Source organism: Euprymna scolopes, chromosome 28, assembly GCF_053919585.1.
Source record: "Euprymna scolopes isolate OS-2025 chromosome 28, ASM5391958v1, whole genome shotgun sequence".
Taxonomy (NCBI): Eukaryota; Metazoa; Mollusca; class Cephalopoda; order Sepiida; family Sepiolidae; genus Euprymna; species Euprymna scolopes.
The window spans coordinates 49,397,019-49,412,543 of NC_136509.1; the positions used below are offsets into that span (position 1 = coordinate 49,397,019).

The 15,525-nt window shown below is 32.4% G+C and overlaps 1 protein-coding gene across 2 annotated transcripts in view; it reads left to right on the top strand.

Annotated features, from left to right (window-relative positions):
• LOC145249599 (cadherin-like and PC-esterase domain-containing protein 1) overlaps nt 1–15,525 on the top strand; it is an 837,303-nt gene that overhangs the window by 745,141 nt on the left and 76,637 nt on the right. For both annotated transcript variants that reach the window (XM_080111307.1, XM_080111306.1), the window contains 2 exons: nt 4,810–4,990; nt 11,220–11,392. In XM_080111307.1, the coding sequence (XP_079967433.1) occupies nt 4,810–4,990; nt 11,220–11,392 (354 nt within the window). The remainder of the gene's footprint in view (nt 1–4,809; nt 4,991–11,219; nt 11,393–15,525) is intronic.

A 15,525-nucleotide genomic window follows, 5' to 3' on the forward strand; every position in this document is an offset into this window, starting at 1 on the left:
CATATAAAATTTTTAAGTAAAGTCACTAAAATTTAAATTTTCGTATTAATAAATTGTATTCATCTTGATATACACTAATAAAAATATATTGTATTTAGTATCTTATTAATTTATTACTTATAATTAATCTATATATTTACTTAGATGATATTAATAATTGTAATGCATACATAACATGTGTCTATATATTTACTTAATTTTATACGAAACTAACTATAAAACATGTATTTCGTTTCCGCTTGTATCAATTGTTGGTTTTATCTAAATTATATATCTATATATAATTCAGTTTTTATTACTATTTAAATTAATTTATTATTACACAAATTATAATTCTTTTATTGCTATTTAATTATTTTACATTAATCTTGCTTAATTTTTATATAAAATTTCCCTTTGTAATATTTTATCATAATTTGTTAAAAAACGATTAAAGATCGATAATACACTTTTATATTTAAATCACTTAATTCCCTTTATCAAACCTAGTTATGTTGAACGATTTTTATTGATAAATAATATATTCATCTAGTTTTATTATTTGAAAATATATTCTTTATTTATTAATCCAATTTGTATTATAAATTGGTTATGTTATTTATGTAGGTTAAATAATATTTATATTTAAAACATTTCAATATAGATTAATATATTTTTATAAGTTTTATTTATCAATAATCCAAGTTAAATCATAATATTAAAATCAACGATAATTTCGTATGTCTATTAGTTATCTTTCCATAATTATATTTCATCTACTTTAATTTATTGAATTAAAAAAAGTTTTTTATTTTAATTGAATCCTAATATATTGAAATTAGATACCATACATAATTTATTTTATATTTTATCCGTAAATATAAAAGGAATAATACAGTATTTGATATCCTCTAAGGTACACTTTTGTAGTAATATTATTTAATTGTGATTATAATTCACATATATTTTACTTCGATCTATCTATATTAATTTTTATCTTAATTTGATCTATCATATTTTCAGCTTAATATTTAATTGTGTTTACTTACTTTATTTAAATTTATTTTATTTATCTATTTATGTTAATTTAATCATTTTGAAAGTTTTACTCAAAACTTAACATATTTTTATTTCTTATTGTTTCCATCTGTAATTGTTATATACAAATATTCTTCAATCAAGAATTAATAATCATTTCCCAAACTAGTTAAATTATTTAGTCCAATTTTTTATCTGGAATAAATCCTATTTTCAGTTGTATTGTTTAATTTTATTAAATTATGAGGATGGTTCAACAAGAAATTGTTTACATTGGACTTGAAGACGACTATGTTGTAGTCAGCTGGAAAGTCGCACCGCGGTATACAGGCGGGCAATTATACAAAAGAACTGTTCATGGAACTTGCGTTTAGTTTTAGGGACGGAAAGAGAATAGGGGAAATTGTTGACAGTGGTTGTAGATAAAAGAGTGTTTATTGTGGGTGTTTTGCAAGTGCACCATTAAATTAAAGAACAGTTGAGCAATTGCAATGAAAAGAACCATAGAGCAGAGATAGACTCTTCTGTAAGGAAAAATCAAAGCAGGGAAGCTCTTGAATCGGACGAAATATTTTTTCGTCCAAAATGCTAAGTGTTTATCTACGATATAAATATTCATAAATAAAACTACGCATTATAATCAAATTCAAACTATCACTGAATTTCTAAAAAGAAAAATATAAGAAGAAACAGTTAATTGATATGTCGTATTTCTTATTGAACATGTTCAGCTCACTTGAATTTCAAAAGTAATGAAATAATAATAGCGAACAATATTTTATAATTTTCATCATAAATATATTCATATTTTGATGTATATATCGTTTATTTGTTATGACTAACAATAATATACTCCCTCCTAGAAATATTACACCACCAACAAAGGAAGACGTAATGCCAGTAAGGATTGTTTTATGAGGGACGAACGTAGATTACATTGCCCAACAAATGAGGAGGCAATGCTTGGTAATGATTTACTTCTTCTCGAAAAATGGGGAGAGTCAACCAGCACTCGTAAAGAAAGAGCACTCTGGCCGAGCAAAAATTGCCTGAACAGCCATGTCGGCATTCCCCGATCAGTGCTTTTAAGGCAGTAAGCAATGCTCGAGCTGAAATGGGGACCTCCTTGATAATATCCAGGCGAATACCTCAGTCCGACGGGTAAAAGGCCAGTTAACTGGTCTAACACATGTTCTTGACAATCATGTCAAGAACAGATACTCGACTGTTATTTTTACCGCAACCGGAGCAGCGAGAAGACTAACTCGTACACAATAAATAAAAAAATTGGTGCATCCTGGTAGAATGATATCATGAAAACAGAACAGTTGCTATATTTTCTTCCCAAAAAAGAAAGATATAATCCATGGAAAGTTATTTTTGTTACAAGAGAATGAGTGCTACACCAGCCTCGCCATAAAGAGAAGGTAATGTCTGAGAGGGCGGTATCATGACATTGAATTAAGTATTGAAAGATAGTGTATTAGTCTGAAATAGTATAGTACACTGAAATGAGCGTTAGAAAATACTAATAGAGTACTTTTGGCTTTACATATAGAAGCAATAGTATAGCTTCGGTTTTATATATATAGAAGGAATAGTATAGCTTCGGTTTTACATATAGAAGCAATACTATAGCTTCAACTTTATATATAGAAGCAATAGTATAGCTCCAACTTTATATATAGAAGCTATAGTATAGCTTCGGTTTTACATATAGAAGTAATAGTATAGCTCCAACTTTATATATAGAAGCAATAGTATAGCTTCAACTTTATATATAGAAGTAATAGTATAGCTTCAACTTTATATATAGAAGCAATAGTATAGCTTCGGTTTTATATATAGAAGTAGTAGTATAACTTCTACTTTATATATAGAGGAAATAGTATAGTTTCGGCTTTATATATAACAGTAATAGTATAGCTTCGGCTTTATATATAACAGTAATAGTATAGCTTCGGCTTTATATATAACAGTAATAGTATAGTTTCGGCTTTATATATAACAGTAATAGTATAGCTTCGGCTTTATATATAACAGTAATAGTATAGCTTCGGCTTTATATATAACAGTAATAGTATAGCTTCGGCTTTATATATAACAGTAATAGTATAGCTTCGGCTTTATATATAACAGTAATAGTATAGCTTCGGCTTTATATATAGCAGTAATAGTATAGCTTCGGCTTTATATATAACAGTAATAGTATAGCTTCGGCTTTATATATAACAGTAATAGTATAGCTTCGGCTTTAAATATAGCAGTAATAGTATAGCTTCGGCTTTATATATAACAGTAATAGTATAGCTTCGGCTTTATATATAACAGTAATAGTATAGTTTCGGCTTTATATATAACAGTAATAGTATAGCTTCGGCTTTATATATAACAGTAATAGTATAGCTTCGGCTTTATATATAACAGTAATAGTATAGCTTCGGCTTTATATATAACAGTAATAGTATAGCTTCGGCTTTATATATAACAGTAATAGTATAGCTTCGGCTTTATATATAACAGTAATAGTATAGTTTCGGCTTTATATATAACAGTAATAGTATAGCTTCGGCTTTATATATAACAGTAATAGTATAGCTTCGGCTTTATATACAACAGTAATAGTATAGCTTCGGCTTTATATATAACAGTAATAGTATAGCTTCGGCTTTATATATAACAGTAATAGTATAGCTTCGGCTTTATATATAGCAGTAATAGTATAGCTTCGGCTTTATATATAGCAGTAATAGTATAGCTTCGGCTTTATATATAACAGTAATAGTATAGCTTCGGCTTTAAATATAGCAGTAATAGTATAGCTTCGGCTTTATATATAACAGTAATAGTATAGCTTCGGCTTTATATATAACAGTAATAGTATAGCTTCGGCTTTATATATAACAGTAATAGTATAGTTTCGGCTTTATATATAACAGTAATAGTATATCTTCGGCTTTATATATAACAGTAATAGTATAGTTTCGGCTTTATATATAACAGTAATAGTATAGTTTCGGCTTTATATATAACAGTAATAGTATAGTTTCTGCTTTATATATAACAGTAATAGTATAGCTTCGGCTTTATATATAACAGTAATAGTATAGCTTCGGCTTTATATATAACAGTAATAGTATAGCTTCGGCTTTATATATAGCAGTAATAGTATAGCTTTGGCTTTATATATAACAGTAATAGTATAGTTTCGGCTTTATATATAACAGTAATAGTATAGCTTCGTCTTTATATATAACAGTAATAGTATAGCTTCGGCTTTATATATAACAGTAATAGTATAGTTTCGGCTTTATATATAACAGTAATAGTATAGTTTCGGCTTTATATATAACAGTAATAGTATAGCTTCGGCTTTATATATAACAGTAATAGTATAGCTTCGGCTTCAAACAGCAATAAAAATGAAACCGGTTTTAATTTACGGCATTTTTTTTTTTTTTTTAGAACAATTTTCAATTTTATGGTGTTTTCCTTTTTATGCTATTTTTTTTTTTTTCCTTTTGGAAAGGAGATTTTATTCTCGAAATAGCAAAGGCATTTACCATCCCGTTTATATTTATCAGTAAGTCCATATCTACTGATATGTGATTAATTTTGAAAAGTAAGCAGATATACAAAGATTTATAAAATCCCAAAGACTGACCATTTTTTTTTCATACGTCACATCACTTTAATATCCTGGTGTTCTAAATTACTACATTCTTCTCATACACTTATACATTTTTTTAAAAATTGTATTTTGTTTTTTCTTTCTTTTCTATTTCCAAACAGCCTTCCTGACAACACCGTCCTTCAACCACTTCCCGGTCAATTTATGTTGTTAAACGATCAGGCAGTTTTCCTTCGAGTTTTCGTGTCTGTGACATCATTACAACCCTTACGAAGTTACCTTCACACGGAGGCCATCTCACTTCACATTGTCAATCGGCAATATGGACTAATGACGCTAGAAGTAAGCAAAATAATAGTTTATATATATATATATATATATATATATATATATATATATATATATATATATATATATAATTATCCCCCTTACCCAACCAAAAGGAACAAAAGGCAGACCGGAAAAAAAAAAAACAACATATAATTACTAAAACGCATTAAATAAAATTTTTTTAAAAAAAATTTAATTAAAAAAAAAAGAAAAAAGAAGAAAATGCTTACCGCATTAAAATAAATTATACAGGAACTAGCTATAGTCTAATAAATAAAAACATACATCATTATATAAACAAACATATGCGGACCTGAAAAAATATGCCCCGGGGCAGAAAACAAGATGGCTGACGAGAGCCGAACATTATTTACGTGTTACCATTAACGGTTTCCCGTTGTGTCTGAATATCTGTATGTATGCGTGATGCTTTTGTGTTCTCTATAGAAATGAAAGTCAGAGAATCTACATAAAATCTGAAAATGTATTGTAATATAGAATTTATCAGGGGAGACAATAAACGTATTCCTAAATCTTTAATTACCCACCTAGGGAGCTATGAGAGCAAGGTCGTCTTAAAACTTCAAATATATCTTATTTTGATGAAATTAAAATCATATTATTTGGAAAAGACAATGGAAGCAGCCCCGAATCGCTGCCTTACCCTCTATTTGCCGAAAATTTACGTGTCCTGCTTTCTAAGTGAACCATGGGATCAAAATCCGCTGAAAACATAAAATACGTTTATCCGATTTTAATGAAAGTTAAACTATATATATAAGACATTAATTCAGGGAGTTTTTTGACGTTTCAGCTTCTTTGGACTATATTAAGAGGTGTAATGTTTTTTTTTGCGTAGGTTGTACAAATCGGTGTTACTAAATATTTTGTTTACATCTCCCAATGAGAATATTGAAGACAGGTTTGTAAACGATCAGGCACCCATCGTATTATCACATCCATCATTATAATTTTTATAGTCTTTTTTCTTTTTTTCCCCCTTTTTTCCAACTATAATACAGCACGGCTTCTTCTCGAATTAGTTTCTTTTTCTTAAACATTGAATATTTTTCTGCTTTTGTTGTTGTTGTTGTTGTTTTTTTTTTTTTTGTTTTGTTTTTTTCGTACTGTACTATTCCTTTTTTAATTAAAATAAATATTTTATATTTTCCCTAGGAAACGCCGGCTCACAGGTCTTACTAGTTAATCATATCCGACCTTTTTTTTTTTAATTCGTTACTCCAATAATACAATTACATTCCTTTCATACTTGTAAGCATTTCACTTTAAAATTGTCCACGCAAATAATAGCATTTTATTACTCTGTTCTTTACCAAGTGATCGGGGTTTCAAAAGTACGTCAATCAAACTAGACAAAAGTGAAACATTAAAACAAACGTTGTTTCTGTGTACCGGTATTAAGTGCTCATTTTTTGGTATTAAATACTAATCCTTATTAATCCTCAATTGTTCATCGAATTGATATCATACGAGAGACGTGCAATAAGTAATGCCCCTGACCCACTTCCCATAACAATTGAGCAACGCAACTTGGCACAGTTATTAGTCCTTCTCTACATAGGAACCATCCAGAGTTATGCATTTCTCCCATCGTTTGATGCAGCTCTGGAGACCGTTTTTGTAGAACACCCCAAGTTGGTCCTCCAACCACGACGTGACTTCAGAAATCAAGGCTGCATCATCTGGAAAACGCTTTCCTTTCAAAAACAACTTCATGGCTGGCAAGAGGTGAAAGTCAGAGGGTTCAAGGTTAGGAGAGTAAGGAGGGTGGGGAAGGATTTCATAACCACACACCCGTGCTTCTGATTTGGCAATATGCGAGTTGTGGACAGGGGCGTTGTCCTGCAGGAGGAGGGGGCCTTTGCTGATCTTGCCCCGACTCTTGATTTTGATAGCTTCCCTTAATTTCCTCAAAAGTGAAGCATAATAGGCTCCTGTAATTGTGGTACCCTTTGCCAGAAAATCTGTCATCACTACTCCGTCCTGGTCCCAGAAGACTGTGAGCATGATCTTGCCAGCGGAGGGCTGCACCCTTGCCTTCTTTAGAGGTGGTGAGTCCAAGTGCTTCCACTGCATTGGCTGGGCTTTGGTCTCTGGATCATAGTGATGGACCCAGGTTTCATCCTGTGTAATCAGTCTTTTGAAAAACTTTGACTCATCTTCTTGGCACATCTCCAAATTCATCCTCGAGCACGACGCATTCTCGCTTCTGGAATGATCTGAGCAATCTGGTAATCCATCTGGCAGACACCTTATGCATATGCAAATGGTCATGAATGATAGTTTCCACAGACCCTGTACTAATCTTGACATCTTGGGTTATTTGGCGAATAGTAATGCGCCGATCTTCCAAAATGGCAGCCTCAACTTGACGGATAGATGCCTCATCAATGGCAGAAGGGGGGCGACCAGGTCTGGGAGCTGTTTCCACAGACTTCCGGCTATGTGATGGGGCATTATCGCCATAAGTTTTTTTTTTCATTTCATCTAAAGTCTCCTGTGGTGTGGGTCCTTTCAAATACAAAAACCGGATCACTGCTCGACATTCAACAGGCTCCATTTCACACCTGACTCAGTTCAAACACCTGTTAAACAGAAACCACAATTAGTTCAGAGCTGTAATTTGCTACCTAACCCGTAGAGATATAAATTATTGCATGTGCAAAATTTCAGCTAGATCAGACAACTGGAAGTGGGTCAAGAGCATTACTTATTGCACGCCCCTCGTAATACTTCGTTGGCAGCACCTCATTATAACCAAGGTTCATACAAATTTTTAACTACATCGGTTCAGTAGTTTCCGAGAAGACTGATACAGTAAATATGGCTTTGTGGTGACTAATCCCTATTAGTTACTAACTGTGCATGAACGGATACCATAATACTTAGTTCGCTGCATCTTATCATAACAAAGGTCCATGCAAAATTTCAGCCAGATCAACAAGTAGTTTCCCATAAAACTTCTAGAGTAAGAATTGTATTGTAATGATAATACCTATTAATCCCTTAATCCTTGATTGTGCAACGACCGAATACTATAATAGTTAGCTGCATAATAAAAAAGGTACATACAAAATTTCAGCCAGATTAGCCCAGTAGTTGCCGAGAAAAGGTCTAACGAAAAAGCAAACAGAGAGACTAAGAGAAATATAAGATAGAAATAACTGGGTCGTCCGTAACCAAAGGCGACCTGAAGGCTAACCTTCCATTGACTGTTACGCCGATAAATCCTCTACTTTTGATCCCCATATTTTAACGTTACTTAACAAGCAAACATCTAGTAGTAATTTTTTTTTTATGCCTCGATCAAATAACCAGTAATACCACTTTTTGTTATATTCGACCATCGTCGGGCATTCTGCTTTCCACTGAAAATAGAAGTTTATGGAGAATACAAATTCATACGCGATTCCCAGCCAGCATGTATATTCCTGCTAAAGGAGATGACATACACCACCTAGTATTTCCAAATGGTCAACCATATTGTTTTGACCAGGTTCAAACGTCGCTTAACTATCAATGATTTAATGGGAACCGATGTGTCAATGTGATTATGCCGTATGACTCGAATGAGAATTGAACGGCGATCTCTTGTGTTTATCTCCAGTTATTATAATATCATTTTTCATATATCTTGATGGGGCTACTTAGTTTGAGATTTTGAATATCACAGGTTTTGTATGAATTTGTAACAAGTATAGTCCACCCTGTAAAATATCCACGGCAAATACTCGCCTAGCTACAACCATTATCAACAATTTCTTTTACTCACTATCCGTACTTAAAACTAAACAAAAATTCCATGGGCAAAGCTTCTTTCCTATGACTGTCCGTTTGTGGAACACAATACCACGAGTCTGCTTCCTAGTTGACTTTAACATGGTTGTTTTCAAGTTTTATGAAAACAAGTTCTTGTTGAGCCGACCTCGTAATCAATTTCTACTCAGTTTCCACCATTACCATTTCTCACTATGATTCGCTTGTAAATCCTTATCCTCGAGTGGCCTTTGGGCTTTGATAAGTGGTGATTCTCTCGTAAAAAATAATCAGTTTGCAATTCTGTAAATGATATCAAAATAGCATTTCAGTTTTTATAAGAATCGTTTAAAGATACTAATTTTAAAACTTTTCAGAACTTTGCAGGCGAATCAACATTTTTAACGAAATTAGATGCTGAGTATATATATAAAAAAAATAATTTTTGATTATTATTATTATTATTATTATTATTATCATTATTATTATTATTATTATTATACTAGCTGGATATATATAGCGTCATTTTTAAACTTATACAGAAAAAGTACAAACATTTTAGTTATAATAGGAACAACTTTATTTTTCAGTTATAATAGGAAAATGTTTCCATATTACCAGTTGCTTGGTCTGAATTACATCATTTTTTTTAATAAAATGTAGCAAAGTTTGTTGCAGCGTTAATAATGGCATATAGCCATAGTTGAAAATTCACGAGTCAGAATCAAAGTTTAATATGTTAGATTAAATGCTATTTATGTCCAACTTTTAAAGTCTCATAACTTTATGTGTTAGATAACGGATAATGGCGTCTTATATGATTTATTTATTGCTTTCATCTTCTGCATGCGCAGGTACAAACGAATGAACCTAAAGTGATAGAGAAATGAATGCAGATTCGCAGCCCTGTATCACATACTATCATCTTTCTTCTTTTTTTATTAGCTTTTTACTTTTCGAGTTATAAAATGAAATTGAATGAAATAAAGTAAAATAAAAAAGGATATAAATAAAAATATATCAATAAGTAAAATAAAATAAAGTAAAATAAAGTAAATATCAAAAAGAATAAAATAGAGTAAAATGTAATAATAACCTATGATATGAATATCACCTTCTTTTAAAATGTATGTATGTATGTTTGTATGTCTGCCTAAAATTTTCGTCAGAAGCGGTATCGTTTTGGAAGTCCGACACTTCGGAGGACAAATATCGAAAAATTGGCTAAAAACATTTTCTGTGCACTTTTCTACAGGGAGAGGTCGCTTTTTTCGCCGATATTTTCGAAAGTCATCCCCCTCTTTTCGATTGACTGGCCTTAATTTAAACATTTGTTACTTCCAGTTTGGCGATGGGCGAAACGGCAAAGACGTCACGTTTTTTTTAGGGGGGGGTCACGTTCTTTTCCTTCTTCGTTGTACGGGTTAGTATAAAACAAAGTAAAATAAAATAAAGTAAAATATCATCTTGACTGACTATGGATGTCCGGTGCGAACACAGACTCCGTGGATATTATTGTAAAATAAATAATACAAAATTAATATCACTATCCGATTTCTTGTATTCAATCTTCGCATGGCCTTTTTTGCATTCAATTCATATAGAATAGTAGAGAAAACGGAAATCCTTTCTGTAACTCAACCACATCTAGTCTATGCCTGACTTATCCATCAAGTTTCAATCATTTATTTTATTTTGTTTTTGTCTTTTTGTTTTATTTTATTTATTTGTTGTTGTTGTTGTTGTTGCTGTTGTTGTTGCTGTTGTTGTTGTTTGTTTGTTTGTTTTATTTTATTTGTTGTTGTTGTTGTCGTTGTTGTTGTTGTTGTTTGTTTGTTTGTTTGTTTGTTTGTTTGTTTGTTTTTTTGTCTTTCTTTTTTGTTGTTTTTTTTTTCGTACAATGATAAGCGGAAACACTTTCATGATCTTCTCATGAGTAGCAAGTATAATCCTGAGTGGATTTTACACTTGCCGGGTTTAACCTCCCAAATTTTTATCTGTACGGTTTTCTCAACGACAATGTCTATTAAGACGATGCTCTAACTATTTCTTAAACTGAAGACAGTCATTATAGCTAAAATAAAATCCTGCATTGTCAAGAGCGGAGTGCCTCAAAGTTATTAACAATTAACTCAGGTGTCTTAGCATTGCAAGAATAACATCGAATAGCGATCAAACAAACATTTCGGATATTCATGAGTGAAACTTGGTAAACAAGTTAGGCATGGACTAAAGCTTATTTCTCCTAAATATAATTGGATCGTACAAAAAATTGTGAATTTTATTAATTTCATGAATCGCATTAATATAATAAATTGTATATGAACCTCCAAATACATCTTTAGTAGAATACTGATATGTTGACTATTCGAAAGATTCCAAAAATGATTTCCATTCTTAGATTTGTTTTATTTTTTGCTTCTTCTTGATTTAATTTAATTGAATTTTTACTTATCTTTGATAGAGCTCAAACAAGATGGTGGAATTGTGGCACCTATTTCAAGAGGTGACTCATACCCACGGCCCTGCGGCTGCAGAGACACTTCTTAGCCGGTTAAAATTCGAGATCATTTCTTTGTTGATGCTAGCAGAGACGCTCGTTACTCAGTCGACTGCAAACCGATCCAACGAAACCTTGTAAGTAGACAAAAGTCTGTTCGAGAATTATATATTACTAGCAGAAGTACCTGTCGTTGATTGGGTTCAAAAACAGCCTACAGAAAATGGACTCTAATTTATGAAAGTATGATAGGTTATGAAAAGGAAGGGTTGTAAATTTGGGTTGAATTTGGAGGTATCAAAACCAAAGCAAAATATGATGAAAGTAAAAATAAAATAGATAAACTCTATAATTTATTATACCATACCTGTTCACACTGAAACACTTATCACAATATTCTGTGAATCTGTATTAAAAAACCTTGTTAAACTTTGTGACATATTCCCATTCTATGGAGGTCAGGTGCGAACGAACACCCCATAACTTTATTATACCATATTTCTTCAAAATGAAACATAATTATCAAAGTATACTTATACAGATAGATATGAAAAGTCTTTATTAAAGTTTCTGCCTATTTCTATTCTATGGAGACCAGGCGCGAACGCAGACCCCACAATTTTATTATACCATCCCTATTTAAGTTAAAACATACTTATCAAAGTATTTTTATGTACATTTATATCAAAAACACTTGTAAACGTTTTTTTTTTTTTAATTTTTTATTTCCATACTTTGTGGACCAGGCGCGAACGTGGACCCCACAATTTTAATGAACCACTGTTCTGCCAGATCAAACATACCTATTCCTGTGTCTCGATACATCTTCTATCATTATATGTCATCAGGTTTGTAAAATAGTCAACCATATAGGAGCCTATTCGTGACCAGACACACGCACACACACACACACACACACACACACATACACACACACACAGACATTCAGCTTTATATTATAGATTTAGAAATAAATAATTGTCCTGTAACAGGTATTGCAATTCATTAATCTTTGTAAAATTGAATAATTTTTCTGATATATAAGTTCAATAAATTCGTAAATTTAATTCGTCAAACAGCATATATATAATTATTTTTTTATAACTATAATAATTAAATACCTACAGACACTAGTGTTTCATCCTTTCAGGAATCTTCAGTGCAGTGTGTCACAATTACCACCAGTTGACAGATTCGAACCCGGCAACACGAGCCATTTCTTGCTCGATTGGCAAAGACCTATCCAATCGCTATCATTAACCACAAGAAATAACACTGGATTTAAACATTTTATTTGTAAATGTTCTTTATGTCAGTCACAGTGATCTAATCGTTATACGATGATCCATGCATAATTCAACTGAAATATATATGATTGCAAGTTTGAAAGAAAGATTCAGAAACCATATATCATCATGAAGAGTACATAGCAATGATTCTAACAGAAAATCAACGACGAGCAAAGTAGGTACGGGAATTACGTAGCAGTAACTCAGAATACAAATTGAAATAGTCCATATAAAGTAGAGGATGAAAAATATAAACCTAGTAAATCCAAGAAATACCATTTTGGCAACCTAGAATCATCAAATAGTAATCTACTATAAGAAAGACAGTAAGTGATCCAAAATTGTTTGCATATACTCTCCAGGCCAGACTAAGTAGCTCAAAGTACATGAATACTAGAGGAAAGGAGAGAACGGGAAGGTAGACGCAATAATAGCGTACTTTAAAACAAATTTTACGTGTAAAGTTCCTCCAGCTTAAATTATCTTAGTAGACAGAAATTTGGAAAAATAGAATTAAATTTAATTCAAGAAACTCACGATGTTTGTGTGTCTATCCGTTTGTTTCCATTTTTAAAGTGCGTCTTTAAGATGCAAGGTCGCAGAACGCCGCGAAGCGGATCAAGTATTTGTATTTTTGTGGATATGCATATAAGTAACATTGTGTGTGTGTCTGTCTGTCTGTATTTTCTCTGTCTGTCTGAGGAATAATCTCTATCAAACTACTATATCATTTCTGACATACAGACTTGAAAATTGATATACAGGGGGTCTGGACCTGTGAAACAAATTCGATTTGCTTTTAAACCAATAGAAATAGCTGCTAAATAGTCAGTAAAATTGAAAAAAATGTAACTTTGTAAGCATAGGGCGATTAAAGTGCCTTTTTGAATTTGTGACAGGGGATATATAGATAAACAGTGATTTATAATAAACGTTAATCGATCTAAATCTATATATCTATAAAAGTGAAAGTGTCTGTCTATGTGTCTGTGTATATTTTTCTACACAATAACTCAGTCAATTTTAAGTCTACAGACTCGAAATTTGATATACAGGATACTGAGATTTGTAATCCGTTTTCGGCCAGAAATTTGGCTGTTAAGGGGTCAAAGTTCAACGATTTGACCTTTGAGAACTCTCTCAAATTCCTCCGACAATTTTGGGTCTAAACACTTGAAATTTTAGAAATAGGTTCCTTGGACAGGGATCTAACTTAATAAGGTGAGTTGAGCCCAAAACAAATGTTAAGGGGTAATAATAGGGGTCAAAAAAAATTGACCCCCTGCAGTCTCTACCAAATTACTCAGACAATTTCTAGTCTAAACATTTGAAATTTTACATAAAGGGTATTCAGAGATAGGGCAAGCTTTTTAATCGGTTTGGGTCGAAAATCTGAGCTACAAATATATAAATCTATGTATGTATGTTAGGCGACGGATTTTCACAAGATCAGTATTGTTTTGAAACTCGACCCTTCAAACGACAAATATCGAAAAATTGGCTAAAAACGTTAATTTCTTCACCCTCAACTGGGCACTTTTCTACACGGAGAGGTCGCTTTTTCCGCCGATATTTTCGAAAGTCATCCCCTGTTTTCGATTGTCTAGCTTTAATTTAAACCTACGTCACTTCCGGTTTGGTGCTGGTCGTAACAGCAAAGACGTCACGTTTTTTTCACGTTCTTTTCCTCCTTCGGGTTCGAGCCTCCCTTTCTACTACCACTTTTTTTTTTTTTTACTCAACACATCTCCAAACACCCGGGCAACGCCGAGCACCCATGCTAGTATGTTATAAAAAAGGAACCTCACATATTGACAACAACACAGGGCAGACAATTTAACCCAACGTAAGAAAATCCATTTAAGGGAAGGGAAATAATTAACGAATGATTTAAATCAGGATTATTTCCAATGGATTGTGTATGAAAATACGAGACCATATACCCCTGATGTATATAGGCTAAGTTTCGTACTAATATATATTGGAAATGTCTCTCCTAAGGGTCAACCCTAATTGGCATACAATATATAGTAAGTATTCGTTTAAAATATACTAAGGTTTTTGCATATAACTTTTCATAACCTGTAACCAAAAAGAAATCTTAAATAATTTAAGTCATAAGTAATAATATTATGCGAGTTTCCCCCCAAAATGAAGATGGCCGTCTACAAAATACAAATGCAATACCGTTGATATATATAAGATTAGTTTCGTACCCATAACTTGAAAATGTCTCTCTCAGTTTTAACCCCAATTAACATTACATTATGTGATAAATATTAGTTTAAAATAGACACACACACACACACACACACACACATATATATATATATATATATATATATATATATATATATATATATATATATATATATATATATTTACACGGTGGTCACCATTTATCAAGGCCCGGAAGTCACTCAGGGATAAGGGTTATTGCAAGTACAGTGCGTTAGTGTGGAGATTTAATGAAGTGTTTACTTAAGGGGGCGGTTCATTAGGAATTTGTTTATGTTGGACTTGAAAACATCCAGGTTGTAGTCAGATGGGAAGCAGGCAGACGGAACAGAGTTCCACATGCGTGCAGTTCTAAGAAAGAAGCTTTGTTCATGGAATCTACGTTTTGATTTAGGCACAGATAAAGAGTGGGAAAAATTTTTGACAGTGGATTCAGCTAGACGGGTGTTTTTCGTGAAAGATTGGCGAGGGGGGACCAGAGATTGGAGTTCAGACGAGCACCTGCCATGGAAATAACGATAAAATAAGGATAGACTCGCAACGTCTCTTCTGTGGGAGAGAGGTTGCAGGGAAGAGAAAAGGGTATCCCCCACTAAGCCACGAAGTCTATTTTGTACTCTGTCAAGGCAGTTGATTGATATTGTCGGACTGACTTCCTCATCTTGGTTGTTATAGTCACAACGTTTCGGCCGTTTTGCCCTCCGGCCTTCATCAGGAGGGCAAAACGGCCGAAACGTTGCGAC